The sequence below is a fragment of the Telmatherina bonti genome, assembly GCF_933228915.1.
Source record: "Telmatherina bonti genome assembly, chromosome: 3".
NCBI lineage: Eukaryota > Metazoa > Chordata > Actinopteri > Atheriniformes > Telmatherinidae > Telmatherina > Telmatherina bonti.
Window position 1 is genome coordinate 27738321 of NC_136621.1, and position 17470 is coordinate 27755790.

General features: G+C 37.6%; 1 protein-coding gene across 1 annotated transcript in view; it reads left to right on the forward strand.

The window, feature by feature from the left end:
- Positions 1-1752: 1752 nt before the first annotated feature.
- Positions 1753-17470, forward strand: part of lrba (LPS-responsive vesicle trafficking, beach and anchor containing) — a 181672-nt gene continuing 165954 nt past the window's right edge. The window contains exon 1 of the mRNA XM_079264531.1: positions 1753-2607. Coding sequence (XP_079120657.1) covers positions 2422-2607 — 186 coding nt within the window. The 5' untranslated portion in view covers positions 1753-2421. The remainder of the gene's footprint in view (positions 2608-17470) is intronic.

Below are 17470 nucleotides of genomic sequence, written 5' to 3' on the forward strand. Positions count from 1 at the left end.
GGGCCAGCTGTATTAAGGACCTGGAGATTCTGTACATCTACTTACTGACTCACTAAACTAAACGCCACCCCAGTGTGAATTTTTTTTAACCGTGCCCTGGGCTGTATTAAGGTATTATAGTTTCTAATAGTACTTTGCAAAGTAACTGCGAGATTTTTCATTGAGCTATATTTTAAAACCGAATTGAAGACAAATTGTGAAGTCCTAGAAATTCATATTTTATATTTTTTTCCTTTTACTTAGGCTTGCATGAACTTAAAATTTAATACTTGCACAAATTCACTTTAGAGTCTGTTTCTGTCTTTAATTCCCTCTCAGGATGATGGACTGAGTCACAATGAGGGGTTGATTTCAGTGCTGTCCGGGCACATAGGAGGTTCTATGTGCTTTTGTAATGTGAAACTGAAGGTCTCTATCTGTGTAATTTGACCTTTTTTTGGGTTCTTTCCAGAATTTCCCTGAATGTTTCCTCAATCACAGAAAACTTCAGGCAAGTTCTATGGAGTTGGCTGATATCTAAATAACATAATCGCCTGCTTTAGAAGTGCAGCATCTAAAAAAATCAGAGGTCAGTGACAGAAAAATTTAATACACTATTAAAAATGAATACACAAACAACTCTGTGTTAAGTGAGAACCCTCTAAGCTTTAAAACTGCAGTACTGGCTTTGTGTGATAGGTGTTAGCGTACCGTTTGAGATAACTAATACCTCAAAAGGCATCTAAAGAACCTGTATTGCAGTCAATGCTGTATCTGATGCAACTGGATCCACTCACAGATGAAAACATGAATTTTGACATCTGACAACAACAGAAGTAATTTTTATGCCTATTTTGACAAGTATATGTCAGAAATTCATATGCATTGTTCTTTCAAACTAAGGCTGCTCAATGCAGTCCTGCAACATTGACAGTCCTTTAGATTCTCGGTGTTTCTCCTCCAATACATCTGACTCAAATGAATGAATTAGTGTGCAGAACTACATAGGTTGACTCAAATAAAATCAATTTCATTTGAGTCTTGTGTGTTGGAGCAGATATACATTGAAGACCTGTAGGTCTGTGCAATAGCTCTGTCATCTATCTATCATCACCCATAAGCACATTTAAAATATCCATAGTTCAGTTAAAGTGCAAAACCAAAGTACAAAAATATCAAAACCCAAAATAAATAAACATTGAAATCTAAAGCACATTAAAGGAAAAAGGACAAAGCACAAATTGATACCTAACTATGTGGGGTTTTTGAAGGGTAAAAGGTGAAAACAATGAAATAGGATACTGAGAGTTGAAAAGAAAGTAACAAAAAAATCCCAGTTAAAACCAAGAAGAAGAATTATGTCATTACAGAATCTGGACATTTTCTGTTTTACTTGTTTAAATCTTTTTTTATATTTTAACTTTAACTTCACCTGACTTAACCTTGAGGTCATCCTGGCTGCTGTAAGTATATGACCTGTTTTGCCCGCATCGTGTCTTAGTGGAGTGGACAGGTAAATAAACCTGAAATGACTAGTGTTTTACTTGATAGGAACTAAAAGTGAGTATCTAATATCTCTATCCTGAGATCAGTGACATCTGCGTTGAATGAATTCACACGAAGTGACAGTTTATTAACCGTGAATCCCGGCCTGTCCTCGCAAAAAGCCACCTGAGCCGGACACCTGCCTCAAAACTGAACAGACCCTGCTCTCTACCGCGCATGCGTCATTCACAAGGGCTATACTGTCATGGCGGTGACGAGCTGAAGCTACTGGGGTAGATCAGGAAGCAAATGCAGCGCAGCTGGGTCAACGCTGTCATTTAACCAGATCTGCGGAGTTTCTGGTGAAGCCCCGAACGGACCACCGTCCTTTGTCGGCTTCCGCTGGAGCTGCCGACGGACTCTCACACCCCCCCTCCAGTTTGTGAGTTTGTGGTTGTGCCGCGCGCTACCTGTCAAGTGGCCGCACTCAGTCACAAAAGCAACTTCCACTGCTGTACGGAGATACTAAAGTGACTGGATCCTGTTTGTCCGGGCAGAGGAGAAATCAGCTAAAGGGGGGAAAAGTCTGCCTGTTTCCTTATTGCCAGCAGCACACTTCTTCACGGCTTTAATTCATCCGCCGGGTGTCAAGTTACGGAGCAGAAGAGGAGTAGTTCACTGCAGAGAGAAGCGGTGACATTTCCAGCCTCTCGGTGTCTACAACCACCACATTTTCTGGGGTTTATTTGATTTTTTTTTAATATACTCTCGAGGCTTAGACGCTTAACGGTTTTTGGATGGGGACAGCAACCGTTTGCTTATGTGCCTGTAGACTATCCACAACTCAGCTGACGGGGAGATAGTTGTCTTTCTCCTCCGACATCGGCTGCTCTCTCTCCATTGGAGGTGAACAGGTGCCTTACCTGTGAACGCCACCTGTCCTGTCCTTCCGTAGCAATGGCTAGCGCGGACACAGCGGGCTCTGTACAGCCAGCTGATGGAAAGGACTTGAGACCAGGCGCCATGGCGCTCAACCCCGGGGTGCCTATCAGAGGGATAAGGATGAAATTCGCAGTGCTTGCTGGCCTGGTGGAAGTTGGGGAAGTTTCCAACCGAGACATTGTGGAGACTGTGTTCAACCTGGTAAGCTGATTATGGGAGCTCAGGACAGGCCGTAGATAGCACTGTCACTCTGTGGTGCTGTGGCATCTAAACGTTTGAAAAAGCTTGACACACATTTAAATGAAAAGGGGTTAAATGATCCAGCTAAGGTTCATGTAGCTTTTATCTACTTTCGGAGAGTCATGACCACATTTTTCTCTTTGTAGTGTTATTTCTCACTCCAGTCCTTACATTAATTTTAGGATCATTTGATAACTCATGCCCTGCTATGATTTGTCAGCCTTTTTGCTTGGAAGCTACTGTTATTATTAAAGCTTGTATATTTCGTTTTGCAAGTACCAGTTTAAATTGTTAGCCTTTCAGATAAAAAAAAGAAAAGAAAAGAAAAGAAGCTGTTAGTTCATGCTGCTCTGACATATTCAGGTCAGTTCTAATGGTTGTCTTATCTGTTACCTATTGGCCACCTTAAAGTACTTATCCAGCTTTGTTTGTCTACAAGAGTGATGTCTGCCAGGGTTATGGGATGACTTTACAGCGTCTGCATGAGAATGAATGAATCTACTCGTAAGAAGGAAATGTGGCATCGAGGATAGAACATGCTCAACTTGAGTTCCTGCTGGTTAGGTGGGAGGAGAGGTGAAGGTGGAACCTGTAGAACTGCTTTGTCACCCTAGAAAAACAATGGAGTCCTTTAGAGATTAGAGAGGGAGGCTCTTCCACCATATTTGTAGTTACTAAGTGAATTCCAACCTCCAACATATAGGCAAATGAATTGCAGCCTTGTAAATATTTTTTTTTAAATCATATGACTGGGGTTTCATTAGATTTAAATTGGATTTATCATCCAGCTCGAAGGACATCTTATCAATGACTTTCACTACAGGTTCAAAGCAGTTGAAACTAAATGTACAGTAAATCATCATGATGATTTGGGAAAGTTTTATTTATTTATTTTAGAATAAATAAAAATGGGATTCATGTTAATTCACCTTCTGTTTGTTTTTAAGAATGTTCCATTGTCCTTTTTCTCATCCCACAAAATAATTACTTTAGCAGCACATACTTGCATTTTATATTTACGTTTATAAGCTAAATATTAATCGATTACCAATCAATCGGAGATTCATTTTCTTTCAATATCCAATTGACTTACTTGGGCATGTTAGAGTGAACTTCCTTGACTTGCATTACAAGTCTGTTGCCAAGATACGGTTTATGAGGCCATGGACAGTGTCGAGTTTGTAGTGCATCTCAAGTTTGATTTGATATTGATTGATCTTCCAAATGATAAAGTTGTCTTGCTGATATTGATGTACCTGCCTGCAAAACATTTTGTCTGTTGTTGTTAGGGATGCAGAGACGTGCAATTGCAGTTGAATTTCTCAGAATGAAGATGCTAAGACTATCACAATTGAGTATTGTTGTTATGCTGCACTGTGTAAAAAGAGAGTTGTCAATAAGGAGATGAAGAGACTTCTTTTAAGTAGAGAAGTCATTTTGGGATAACAACCTCTCAAAGCAATTGTTCACACATACATTTGACTTGAAAGACTTGTCTGAATGTAGCTCAGCTGCTTTCCTTAGGAGTCCTTTTTAATGTGGTCACTGTCATTTCAGAGCTTTGAGAGATGCGGCTACGCTTTTCATTATGATCACCACCACTACACACTTTCTCTCATTCCCTCGACGTCCTCTGTTCATCCTTCCATTAGCTGATAACCTCATTTGCCACAGACACCATTCTTGTCCACGGCGGTATCTCTTTTGGAGTCTTCTCGTTTGTCTCTGTTCTTTGCTGTGTGTGGATGAACACATGGTTTCTGCAGGTTGAGCATCTCTGTCACAGGTCATCCCAGCGGTGGTCGTGATGACTTGCGACATGTGGGTAGAGGTTATGAACATCATGATTCACATCATTTTAATCTGCTGGCTGTGCTTTTGCCTGGAGTCGGTAATTTGCGAACAAAAGGGGGAGGGAGAAGTGAATCTCACTCTGTTTTAGGAGGAACAAGGAGGAACTAATGATCATATTATTGCTTTAAATGTAAAAAAAACAACAACACTGAATTGCAGTTCCTCCATTTAAAATAAAGTAACTTGTTAAATCTAAATATGTATTTCTTTTAAAATGTTGTCTTTTTTTTAATAAAAGGTATTAACAGTATATCTAAACATAACCAAACTGTTGTTTTCTGAAATTTTGCCATTATGACTTATTGGATTACACTGTGTGAACAATCTATCATTTTAAACAAGTGAAAAAAAGGAATGACTTTTAAACATCGTACTTTTTATTTAATTACTCATTAAATAGACCGTAGGTCTGTGCACAGCCTCCTTCAGTAGTTTTTTAATCTTTATTCTAGAGGATAATAGGCATAAAAATAGCTTAGCTTTAACTAGATTATCCTCACTCTGCCTTTTTAGTTATTAAAGCCCTTCAACTCCATCCCAGGATACCATTTTCCAGTTTGGACACATTTCAGTCCTCCCGTTGACTTCTTTTCTTGACTCCTTTGTCTTTTTGCATCTTAGTCCCTCTCATCAGAGCTGTGAGCGAAGGAGTCATGGAAATTTGAACTTGCAACCAAAGTTAGCTCAATAAAACTTGTAAAGTAAATGCATCATCAAATCATTTCATTTTGATATATATAATTTGTCAGATGAGCATTAAATGTTTTTTTTTTCCAGATAAGTAAGTACATTAAGTACAGATATATTTTTTTAACTTCATTTGCAATGTGGCATTTACATGTCATGCTCCAATCCGATGTCAAAGGTGCTGACTGGAATTCCATAGTGTAATATTGTTTATATCTCCTCCAGCAGTAGGTGTCTTGCACATTGGTAAATATTTGACTTGGACCTCTAGTGTACTGGCTCCTTTTTTTCTTATGGTTTTTTTTTTTTTTTTTATCTTTTGTATCTATCATTTTGTACCATTTGTATCATTATGTGAGTTTTAGTATTGTAGGTAATAATCATTTGGAGTTAAAATAATCAATCCGTGCTTTACTGTCTCACTAAACCTTGTCTCATTTTAATTACAAGGCTGTGTGAAACCTACAGATTGAATGCTGAAAATAATTAATAATTATGATAGAAACCATCTTAAAATAACTCATTACGTATGTTAAGTATCTAAATTTGGAGCTTGTCACATGCTGTAATGTCTATTGAGCCTGATCTTATACATTTTATTTAAGGCACATACTCATTTACACCTTATTCAGTTCATATGCTGTAGCTATCTTTTCAAAACCCTGATATGTATCAGATTCTTGAATGTGTTTGTTTTCCTCTATAAGAAGAAGCAACTGAATGGAAAAAGTAGAGTCCTTGTTTTTTTTTCTAATTTCGATTTTTCTTTTTGTGCCAAAAAGCCAATCAAGGTTTATTCTGTGGTATTTTAAGCAATCATGTTTGTGTGTCTGCATGTGAAGTATCTATTTGATGTGTCGTTGCCCTCTTCGTCGTCTGTTGTACCGTCACAGAGTATTGTCCTTTGAGATAAGCTGTCATTAGTGAAAGTAATTGCTCTAAACCGTATGTTCCTTGAGCTTCTGTAGTTTGCTTTTTTTTGCCACTGCAGGAAGAATCAAAGTGGTGCTGAGGAATTTATAGTCTACCAAGCATTAAAATTGTGAAATTGATTTAGTTGACTTATCTTAACTATCATCAGATAAAAGCTGATTTTGGCCTTATGATCAAGTAACTGAGCGTGGTTGCACTTAAAAAAAAAAACAAAAAACCTTAAGGCATGTTTTGAAGAGAATCCTTATTTAATTTTTGTTGCATTCTGATCCTAAATGTCGATGCTGCTGCATATGTGACAAGTAAGTCAAAAGCCATTGAAATAACTAGTAGCTTTAAAAAAACAAACATCCTGATAGTGTACATAACAAGGAGGGGAATGTAGCATGTAAATAAAAAGTTCAGTTGAGCACAACATAGTAGTAGAGGAGTGAGGGCCATCCTCGTTCTCTCTCCGGGCATCCTGTGCCCTTCCTGGCAATAACAAAGAGCCTTCTAATCTGACACATGAATGAAATCCTATCTGCTTCTCTCCGTTATCTGTCACATCAGCCCAATTCCACGGTCACACGTTTTCCCTCTTTCTCTCCTCAGTTGTGCAGCTTGGAGCATGTTGTCTAAATAAGCATGACCCGAGTGTTCATAGCTGCAAGTGCTTGAATTGTTTTACTTTTAACATGAGTCTCTGTGCTTGTTGTGTCAGAAAATGACTTGTTTTTTTTTTGTTGCCCATCACAATAAATTTAATTTCTGTGGCCACTACATCATTTAAGTTGTAACATCTTTTTGACAGTTTTAGACATTAGGTCACATTTGGGAGCTTCTGCACGATGAAGAAAGGGGGTTTTATTCACCGATATAAGAGTTTGATGTCGCTGGCTCTGAGTGGTCTCAGCTGGGACATCTGTTTTCTGCTTACCTTTTTAAGCGGAGCTTATTTTTGAGCCCTTGAACAGATCAGATGGTGTGCCCAGCATGCCTCGTTGCTGTGTTGTGATGACAAACAGTCAGATGCCCTCAGGATTTAATGATGTTTGAAGAAGATGCATATCATCTGAGAGACTGTAAAACATGAAGCAAAGCACGGATTTAAGGAAGGTTCTGTAAACATACATAGGATATGAAATATCTCTGGAGGGTTTTTTCTAATGGATTTGATGTGGTTCGCAGTGTTAACAGCGCAAATCCGTGTGAAGGTGGAGTTTTGGTTCTACATCTTCCCTTACATAGAGTAGTTATGAAAGTGTGTTATATGGGAATTTAGTGCTTAAAACATCTTTTAAGTGTGTTTTTTGTCTATTCTTCCCATAGGCAGTATGGACAACACAGTTGTTGCAGGTTAATGTTTATTCTACAGTGGCTGTTGAATATTAAAATAAACAGCAGCAGCTTAGAATAATCAATTCACCTCATTGTTTAATACATGTTTCAGACCAGTGAACGCGATTTCAATTATTTATTTTATTATGTAAAGTTGTTTGTGAACTAATTGCTCTGTTGCATTATGGGTAAATATAAAATGGAACATATTTTCCACTTGATATCTTGCTTTTCTAATTCTACATATGGTTTTTGTGAAGGTGATGCACAACAGATAAGACTGACTAGAACTGAGTTGAAAGTTGGTTTGGAATAAATTGAAGTTAATTCAAACACACTTGCAAGAGAGAGCACAGCTTGTGCAGTTTATGTGTTAAATTAGCCTTGTGGCTTTCCCTACTATAGCAATCTGCTGAAGTTATTATGTATATGTCGCTCTGCAATCTGTGCCACATACAGTTCTCTATTGAAACTATTCAAATTTGAGTTTGCATTTAGATGTGCTCATATGTGGAGTGTAAAATATTAACTAATTGCAAAACTGATATCTCTGTAACAACAGTTGGTGCTGTGACTGCCTGCTTTTAGAAATGAATTTGTAGTGCAGTTTACTACTTGGATTATAACTCTACTTTAAAGAAGCATTTTTCAGTTGTTTAACTCGAAGAAACTGTGTCCAGAAAGTGTTGTTGGAGATTCAAACACCAAAGCTAATAATTAAACTATTCCCTTGAGTCAGCTGCAGGGGCATTTTTTTGGTCACATGTTTGTGTACATTCTGTGATTGCCACAGAATAACCAGTTCACATAAATAACGGGGATACCGGAGATGTTTTGGAGTATGTGGAAAGCTTTGCCTAGGCTTTCTCCATAGTTTCTGTTGACACATTCACTTCACAGCAGGGGATTATGTGCTGGAGATACACTCTCACAGTCAGAAATGTGTTGGGAGTTTCTGTGTGGAGGGTTCAGGAGGCAGAACAGGATCTCTAAAGTACACATTGGAAATGGCTGTGTATTTTTGGAGTTGGTGATATGGCCAAAAAATTGCAAGTTGGTATGTTTAGGAAGAAAGGCAGTAAATATACACACACTCGTGTACTGATATGTACTGATACGTACCATGACTATATACACTGATCAAAAAAATAACCATTACCATGTAAATTAAAGTCTGTCGCATTTAAAGGAAGTCAACTTTTTCAGTTAGGAGTATCATTATTTCTGGATCAATTTTACCTGCTGCTTGAAAAATGGAACAGGAAAAAGATGGAAATGACAATTGGCAAGACAGACCCGATAAAACACTGGTCCTGCAGGTGGAAGCCATGGACCATTTCCCTGCTTTCATCCTTCCTGGCTGATTTTTGGTTTAGTTTGCATTTTGCCAGTTACCAGTGATACCAGGAGACGTGGAGGGGACCATAGAGGACAACAACCCAGCAAAAACACTGTTATCTGTTCCTATTTCCCAGTAAGAACAGGAAGGGCACTGCCAGAGTCCTACAAAATGACCTGTAACAGATCACTTATGTGCATGTTTCTGTTTAAACTCTCGTAAACAGAGTCCTTGAGGGTATGAGGGCCTGACATCCACAAGTGAACCTGTGCTCACAACCCAACACCATACAGTCCGACTTGCATTTGCCAGAGAGCACCAGAATTGGCAGATTCACCACTGACACCCTTCACAGATGTGAACTATGTGAGAGAGTCTGGGCATATTATTCCAAACCTGCTGCCTGCAAAATCCTCCTATTTTGCCGATTTGGGAGTGGGTCACTGATGGTCTGTGGAGGCATATCATTGGACCTCTATATGCTATCCAGAGGAATCCTGACTGCCATCGGGTACTAGATGAGGCCCATTGCCAGACCATGTACTGCTCCAGGGGATTTGGGTTCCTTCTGATGCTTAGCAATGCTCGGCCTCAGACCTGAATCCAATCAAGCACCTCTGGTACATCTTGTTTTGTTTCACTGGCCCCACATCGCACCGTAGACTGTCCAGGGTTGACTAATGCCTAGACTCATACAGTGCATACAAACACATGGAGGCCACATATACCACAGAACTGCATTTTGAATAGTCTTTTAAGATTTCCCACAGATGTTTGGTTAGCCTGTGATCTGACTTTTTAGTTTTTATTTTGACTATGATTCTTAATCAAGACCTCCATGGATTATCTAGATTTCCATTGATTATTTTCATGGTATTTTGTTCTCAGCGCATTCCACAATGTATTAACAAATGGAATTCAATTGGAATTGGAATGTTTCTTTCTTCAAGATCTGAGACGTGGTGTTTTATGTTTAATGTAGCCGTGTACAATTATGTTAATAATAGTATAATAGAACGCTAAGTGTTTAGAGTAGCTGTGAACAGGTCTGTTTATTACTTTACTATCGTCTCTGCTTTTATACACTGTATCCAACTGAATTCTCGTTCAATCCAATATTATTGACATTTTTCTCATTTCTATCAGACACGACAGTGATTTGAATATGGTGAGCAAAATGACACATATTAGCTCTACATGGTTCTACATTACTTTTAATATGACCTTGACAAATTTCAGATTTAAAAGCTTTTGACAGCTTTTAGATTTTGTTTTACTTGCATTTGAAATAACTCTGAGAACGTTGACCTTCGCATGACCCTCTTACAGGCTGCTGCTATTCCACTAGACAGACAGAAGTTAAGAAATCTTGGTGCTTCCACTTCCATTCTGGCTTTGAACATTTAAGCAGATGGGAGAATAAAACTAATGGCAGCACACAAATTCCCATTTCCACAATGACAATTAATTCCCCAGAAGATTAGCTCCTGCACACACTAATCTTCTAGACCGTTTACCATGGAAATAGTAAAAATCTAACAAAAAAAATACTCTGCAAAACATCTGGAGTTAGTGGCTCTTCCATCAGTATTTTTACGTCTCTCCTCCAGAAATATTAAGACTCCAGTAGAAGTGGGAAAATGGGAAGCTAAACTTCAGACAGGATCGTGCCCTAGGTTATTCAATCCAGGGCATGAATAATCAGCTGCATATTTGTGCTTTTTAAATATTGTTTAGGTATTCGCTGTTAGTCGGATGGACACTCCTACTAATGTCCAGCGTTACTCACTGCTGTGAAATGGTGTTAGAATAGCTGGATGCTTTTTTTTATATATGCAAATCAGTTCTATGCTGAATGGTCAAAAAAAGCTCTGAAATGAGCTTTAATACGAGTGTGATTCATATTTCACAGTATGGGGTGCAATAACATGCTGTTCTACATGTATGCTAGCCAAGTTTCAGTGCTTGATAATGTAAAATTAATATTTGAAAACAAAGCATAAAATGTTGGTTGTTTTGTATGGAAAAAAAACAAATTTGAAACTTGAGCCAGATTTTAGTCCGGGGGGGGGAGAGATTTCTTAAGCATAAACAATATAATCATTAAATGAGATTACTGGGCAAGTTAAAGTGAGCTACCTACGTAATGGCATGTTTTTCTTTAGCTCTTTAAGTAACTTCTATGCCTTTTTTGTTTTTACATGGTTTAAGCACAGTTGAAGGTGATAGAAGCATGAGGATGGAATAGGAAAGTAAAGGTTAATCTTGCTCAGGTATTATTTCCTTTCGTTTTTAAGCATTCCTTTTTATGACTTGAAATTTAACATGCCATTACTTTAAATGCCTTTAGATGGAAAGAAAGATTATTTTAGTAATTGGCCAGGGAAGAAGGAAGGATAGCATCTATATTTGAGTCAGGACAGGTGAGCTGACAAATGTCTTTACTCATCATAATTCTCCAAGTAAAGGAGAGGTCCAGAAGGGGTTCACAACTACCATCCCAGAGGTGGTATTTTGCTTCTGTCCATCAAGCAGGGGGTATACATAAGCACGGGGCAGAAATTGAATGGCTGCTGACACTCTTGACATTCTGACAGAACTATATTTTATTTCATGTTTAGATGTTGAGATATTCAACCATGCTTCATATGAAAATAAATTATTTTGTGCAAGAACACAGACACTAAATGTTACAAATCATTGTATTATTGTTATTACTTTAGCTTTAAGTCTACAGCATAGCTTGTGGCATGTTCCTTTGCATTAGTCATGTGATATTTTCCATAATTGTACTGTTCAATCACCCAGATTAAATCCAGCTTTATGTAGTAATTAGTTGGTCATCATACTACTGTGGATATTTTTCAGATTAAGCGTGTGCAATCAAAGTAGCATGTTAATATTTGCCGATGCTTTTTTCTCACAGGAGCATGTACCATTGAATCTGTATGGCAGAAATGAATAGGAACTACTGAGTGATAGTTTACTGTCTATTGAATCTGGCTATGATGAAAACAGTTCTCATCTGAAACATTTCCCCATCAGCTTCCTCATAACTATGTAGTGTATTTCATACATATATATAGACATTAGGGTTGCAACAATATGCTTTTGCCCCAACTGGATTCCGATTTTTTTGGGTGCAATTTGATTTAAATTGTTAATTGATTAATTAATTAATTAAAAAAAAAAAACTTTTTTGTGAGTCCCTTTTCTTGATTTGGATTAGAAAAAAATATATGCTATAATGCCCAAGAAGAGAAGTAAAAAGATCAATAAAACTAACAAACAAACAAAAAAAAAAACTACTACTGGCACTGCATGTTCTAAAGCTGTGTTGCCAACAGTTTCAAATTGTTCCATGTTATGGAGTAAAATGAAAGGAAACAGACTCAGTTCCTCCAGATGCCTCCTGTCTTGTAATCCATCCTTCATGATGGGAGGGAGGCAGGGAGATGTCCTGATCTTGGAGAAGTGAGGCAGAAGTCATAAATTGACTATAGGTAATATATTTTTGCATCTCTGACTGAAAGTAAAGGTAATTAAATGTTGAAGGAATTTTTTAAGTTTTAGCCAATAAAATAGTAACAATTTTGTAAACTGTGTTGAATAATTGTATCATGACTACATGTTGGACCTGCCAACGTACAAAACACACTATAAGCTTAAGTTATTTACAGTGCCTCCTTCACAGACTAGGGGTTGAACGGAAACTAAGGTAAGAATGTTATTATCAATAAGTAATAGAAAATGGCCTGTACCTTTACTAGCTTTGCACATGGCTGAACCTGATTGCACACTTCTAAATGGCTCTTAACCTGACCTGATTTCATAGCCTGCGTCAGCACCTCATCTGTTGCCAGAAGGAGTTCAGGCTACACTATGAGCTGTAGTTCATAAATAAAACTTGAGTGTAAAATGTGACATGTTGAAATTTCATGGTTCTGTTCCAGGAGTTTGGATGAAATGAGCATATGGCTTCAGCAAAACTGAGGTTTTACTTACAGATTTGATGTGCTATTCTCTTTAATCAAAGTTGTGGTGATTCAGAGCTGCCTGGCTTTGTAAACAGTTCTTTATGCTGCATCGATGCACATGTTAAAACACTGATACAATTTTTTTTTCTCTCCCCCCCACTTGCACCCTGATCTGTTATATTCTTTGAAGAGCTTAGTAGCTCACAACCCTGTGTTGGCAAATCTTCACTTCCTGGCAGTGATGATGCAGCTGTCATGTCAGCACTGACACTGTAGTACAACTGAAAATATCTCTGCTCCATCCTCAACATCTTTCTGATCTAAATGGAAAAGCTTTGTCTGTTATCCTCTTGTAGTTGAATTCAAACATATGAAATTATAAAGAAAGGAAAAATGCTAAAAAATTGCCTCTTTGCAATTCTTGTATTATAATATTGTAATATTGGTCAGATATAAGAATATAAGAAATTAAACTTTTGGAATATTGTGACACTTTCCCCTGTTGTCTTGCCTTAAAAGAATTGCTTGTAGGACAACACTCATATTTATCCCCACTCACCCTTTTTTTTTTCCTTTTTCTCTAACATCTTCAAATCTGTTTCGTTGATGCTCAAACACTAAACATTATTTGTCTGTCTCATAATCTATTATTACCTGTAGGAATAAAAGCCAACATACACTTATTGTCTGTCTGCGGTACAACCTCGAGCTGCAATATTTTTAATGAAGAAAAGGTTGAATTGCTGCTAAAAGGCGTCCTTTTAACCATGATCTTGCATGTGAGATTGTTCTGGATGTTCAGGGTCAGGTTTAAGGTAACTCATTTAAAAATAATTATGATGCAAATTATTCTTGCAAATATGTTGATATTAGGCAGAAATCAGAAACCAGTTTTGTGAAAAAAATAACAATAGCATATGTTTACAAAAATCACAAATCAGAAATTTGATAATTTCTTTAATATGTACACTTTAAAAAAAAAAAAAAGTTTTTTGAGAGATGTATATAAATATATTTTCATTTGTGTTAGATTCTGACTGATACAATCAGTGTGACAAGTGTGACAATGTCGATGTATGCCTCCTCTCTTAATTCACGTTCAGATTTAAAAGAATGCTCAGTGCAGTAAATATGGTACTTGTCAGTGGATTAATGCTAGTATTCATTCATGGTAAATAAAAGCCTGTAATTTGCTTATTTGATTATTTTTAAGCTTTTAAACATCTAAATAAAGGAGTTTGAGCAATCTTGTAACCCAAAACACAGTGATTGTCAACACTTCAGGCGAAGTCATCAAACATCCACTGGACTATCGGAAAGGCAGCATCTGTTCCAGAATCACTGAAAGTAAATGTTAAAAGGTCTGATGCATCACAAGAGTTTTCAGTTTGGCATCTCACATCAGATGTTTCTCTGAATTATGACGTAAAGGCTGAACAACTTGGCATCCCAGAGGCAACTGTCTATTTGAAACAACCCTAGACATGGCTGTGGTCCTGACCCTGCTATTTATAAGGATTAGGAAGAAGTTATGTGAATCCTGTACATACTGGAACACTGCTTTATGATAATCTGCCGAGTTCTATTTAATGTATTAGTGCACATATTGGTCAGATGAATGTAGGAAATATCAATCTGTCTTCTCCTTTTTTTTCTTTTTCATAAAATAAATTCTACATCGGGATGGAATTACCAGACTACATTTGGATGTCTGAGATGAAAATATGCTCGGGTTCAGTTGTTACTGTTTTCAGTGGCAAGAGCTTTCTTTTGTTGACCAGAATTTTAGGGCTGTGGGAGGAAGTTGTAGTGACACAGCGAGGTACAAACTACAGGAAGCTTGTAAGACTGGAAGGAACAACTGTGTAGAATAAGCTGTGGAGTGCAGACTGTTTCCTGGTTCCCCATTCAGGATTTTCCAGTTTTAAACCAGTCATTTAACCTGCTATATGTTTAACTAGATTGGGATTAGAACGTGAGGTTTATGGCTACGGCATAGTTTTCTTTCAGCTTATCTCTTGATTTCCAATGTCGCTGTTTGGATCTGTTTTGGTCTTCAAAATGATCAAGTATTAATTCTATTTTATAATTTAGATGGAAAAAAAAAACAAGATGAGAAATATAGTTAACTCTTTCAGATGTTGTATTCTATATTTATCCATGTAAAGGGCGTAGTAAGATATTGCAGATAGTGTAAAGTTACTTTTGTTCTGAGCCGCCATCTTCCCTTATTTCATGCTGTCAAAAAATAACTGTGCACGAAAGTCTACAGACTTGTAAATGATCAGCTCGTTTTTTTTTTTTTGTTTTGTTGTCTTTAATTGAGGAGCTGATACTCTACACCTCGGTATGTTGTACTTTCTGTGGTATGTAGCACTGCAGGAAATAATGACTGAATACTATTATATAATGATTGATAAGACATAAAGATCTGTAAGATCTATTATTAATCAGCCTAAAAAGCTGCATGGTTTTTGCTGAGACTAAATGCATGCAGTTTGTAGTTTATTCAGTAGTTTAAGTTTGATCTTTGTGACCTGCTGCTACATATGGTAAGACTATATTTTGCTTGCAAAGAAAACTTCCCAGGATACCCCTTATACAGAATAATAGTGCTTCATCCCTCCGTGGATCAAGTCAGGCTGACATTCCTCACTAATGAGAAATGCTTATCTCTTCCCTCTTCACCTCCCTGATCCAGCAGCTATTTCAACTAAAGTTGTAGGCGTTGCTGTAACAGGCAGTAAAATCCTGTGTGTAACAATAATGACTTTCCAGTTCTGTTTACTAGCTGTCACAAACTAAACTGCCAGATTGTTGAAGTGTCAAAAAATTGCTCTTTATGTTTTAATGGTTGGAATCTTGAAGAATTACTGACCAGTTCCAGACTAAAACACCAGCTTGCAATTTTCTGTTCTTGAGTTCTTGAATCAAAAGACATAAGTTGTCCAAGGAGCCTAAAAAACTTCCTTGAGGCCTGGAGTTGGATATCTAACGAGTCATTTCCGGACAAGCCTTTTCCTTTTGATAACAATAGTAGCTGCACTTCTACTCAAACCACACTGCCGGATAGCCGAAGTGTCATACAGGTCAGTTAATCTGTAAACCAGGGGTCTCGAACTCAGGCCCTTGTGAGCTTCCATCCTGTAGGTTTTATTGTTTCTATGGTACAAAACACTTGATTAAAATGAAAAGCTTCTCCAGCAACTTGTTGTCATCTTCTACACCTGCCTGTTAATGAGCCATCGATTTGGGTCAGGTGTGTCACAGCGGGGAAACACTAAAACCTGCAGGATGGTAGCTCACGAGGGCGGGAGTTGCTGTACACAGTGGATAACAGATGCTGATCAGCAAGATGTTCACAATTTTTATTGAAATGTGTTGTTTTTATGGCACAACAATCCAACAAACATTATGTGATACTTAAATTATTTAGAAATAAACCAAAAACATCCATTTTGATTATAGTGGCGTCTAAATATGCACGGTAAGACTGAAATTTTCTGCAGCTGCGAGTTTTTTTTTTTTTTAATTCTACCAACAAAAATAGCTTTTGCTAGGCAGCATTTATTCTCTGTAGTTTTTGTTGTCATTCCTCACGTCATGAACAGTGAAGTGCCAAAATTGTCCTCACAATACCTGGCAAACTGGGAGTGTTGGTGACATTTCAAGCTGGTGTTCTAGCTCAGTTTCATGGAAATGGGCGTCTCTCTTCCTATCAGGATCAGCATGAATCCATTAGTGAAAATTGCCTAATGTTCAATAAATATGATTGCATGAACTGATTTAATTGAATGCGATTTAACGCAGCATAGATTTGAATTATTCGTGTTGTCAGTGTGTTCTTAAACAAATGAGTGATGAATCAAAATAAATGTTTGTCATGCTGCTTCCGCATCATCACATTTCATGTAGTGAAAAATGAATGTCAGCCATGGCTGTGAACAAACGCTTGGCAGGTTGCCCTTCTGAAGATATTCTTAGAAATTTAGCTATTTAAATATCTTTCCTCTTCTTCCTTTTGCTCTGTCTCTCATCGAGATTCTGAGCGGAAGAAAGGTAGTTTCAGCCCTGATGTGACCGAAATAAACAAAAACCCACTCAGCTGTGTCACAATCTGTCTTCTCTTCTCAAAGTTTTATCATAGTAAATCTAAAAGGAGTAAGATGAATGATCTCAGCATTTGATTAAATGTTTATCATTATGCAGTTAGTGCTGCAAGATATTTTTAAAAAAAAAATGCATTGCAGTATTTTAGCACCTGCATAGAAATAAACAGTCTGCTCTAACTGGAAGCCTTACTAACATTACTAGGAAAAAAAATATATATATATCAATGAGTCCGATTCAGGGTTTTTGTAGATGAAGTCCAAATCCCCGTCAAATCTTGGCTCACTCTTTTGCCTCATACACTCCATCAGAAGCCTGCTCCACTATATTATGACTAGCACTAGAGGGATTTGAGTAGCACAGATTTTTTTTGGTTGACCTCCCCATCAGCTGAGGCTATTTCAACATCATCTTGACATCAGTATTTTGGGAGTATGAGTGTCTATCACTAGTAAGAAGAGGATTATAAGATGCTGTCATATCACGACTCGTGTTTTCGGTCGTTGTGATGGATGCTTCAGCTTGTGGTTGGATTGGGGGTGGGCTTCCGGTCTTGTGGAAGAGCTCTAAACTGCATTTTGTTTAACAAGATAGCTTGTTAAAG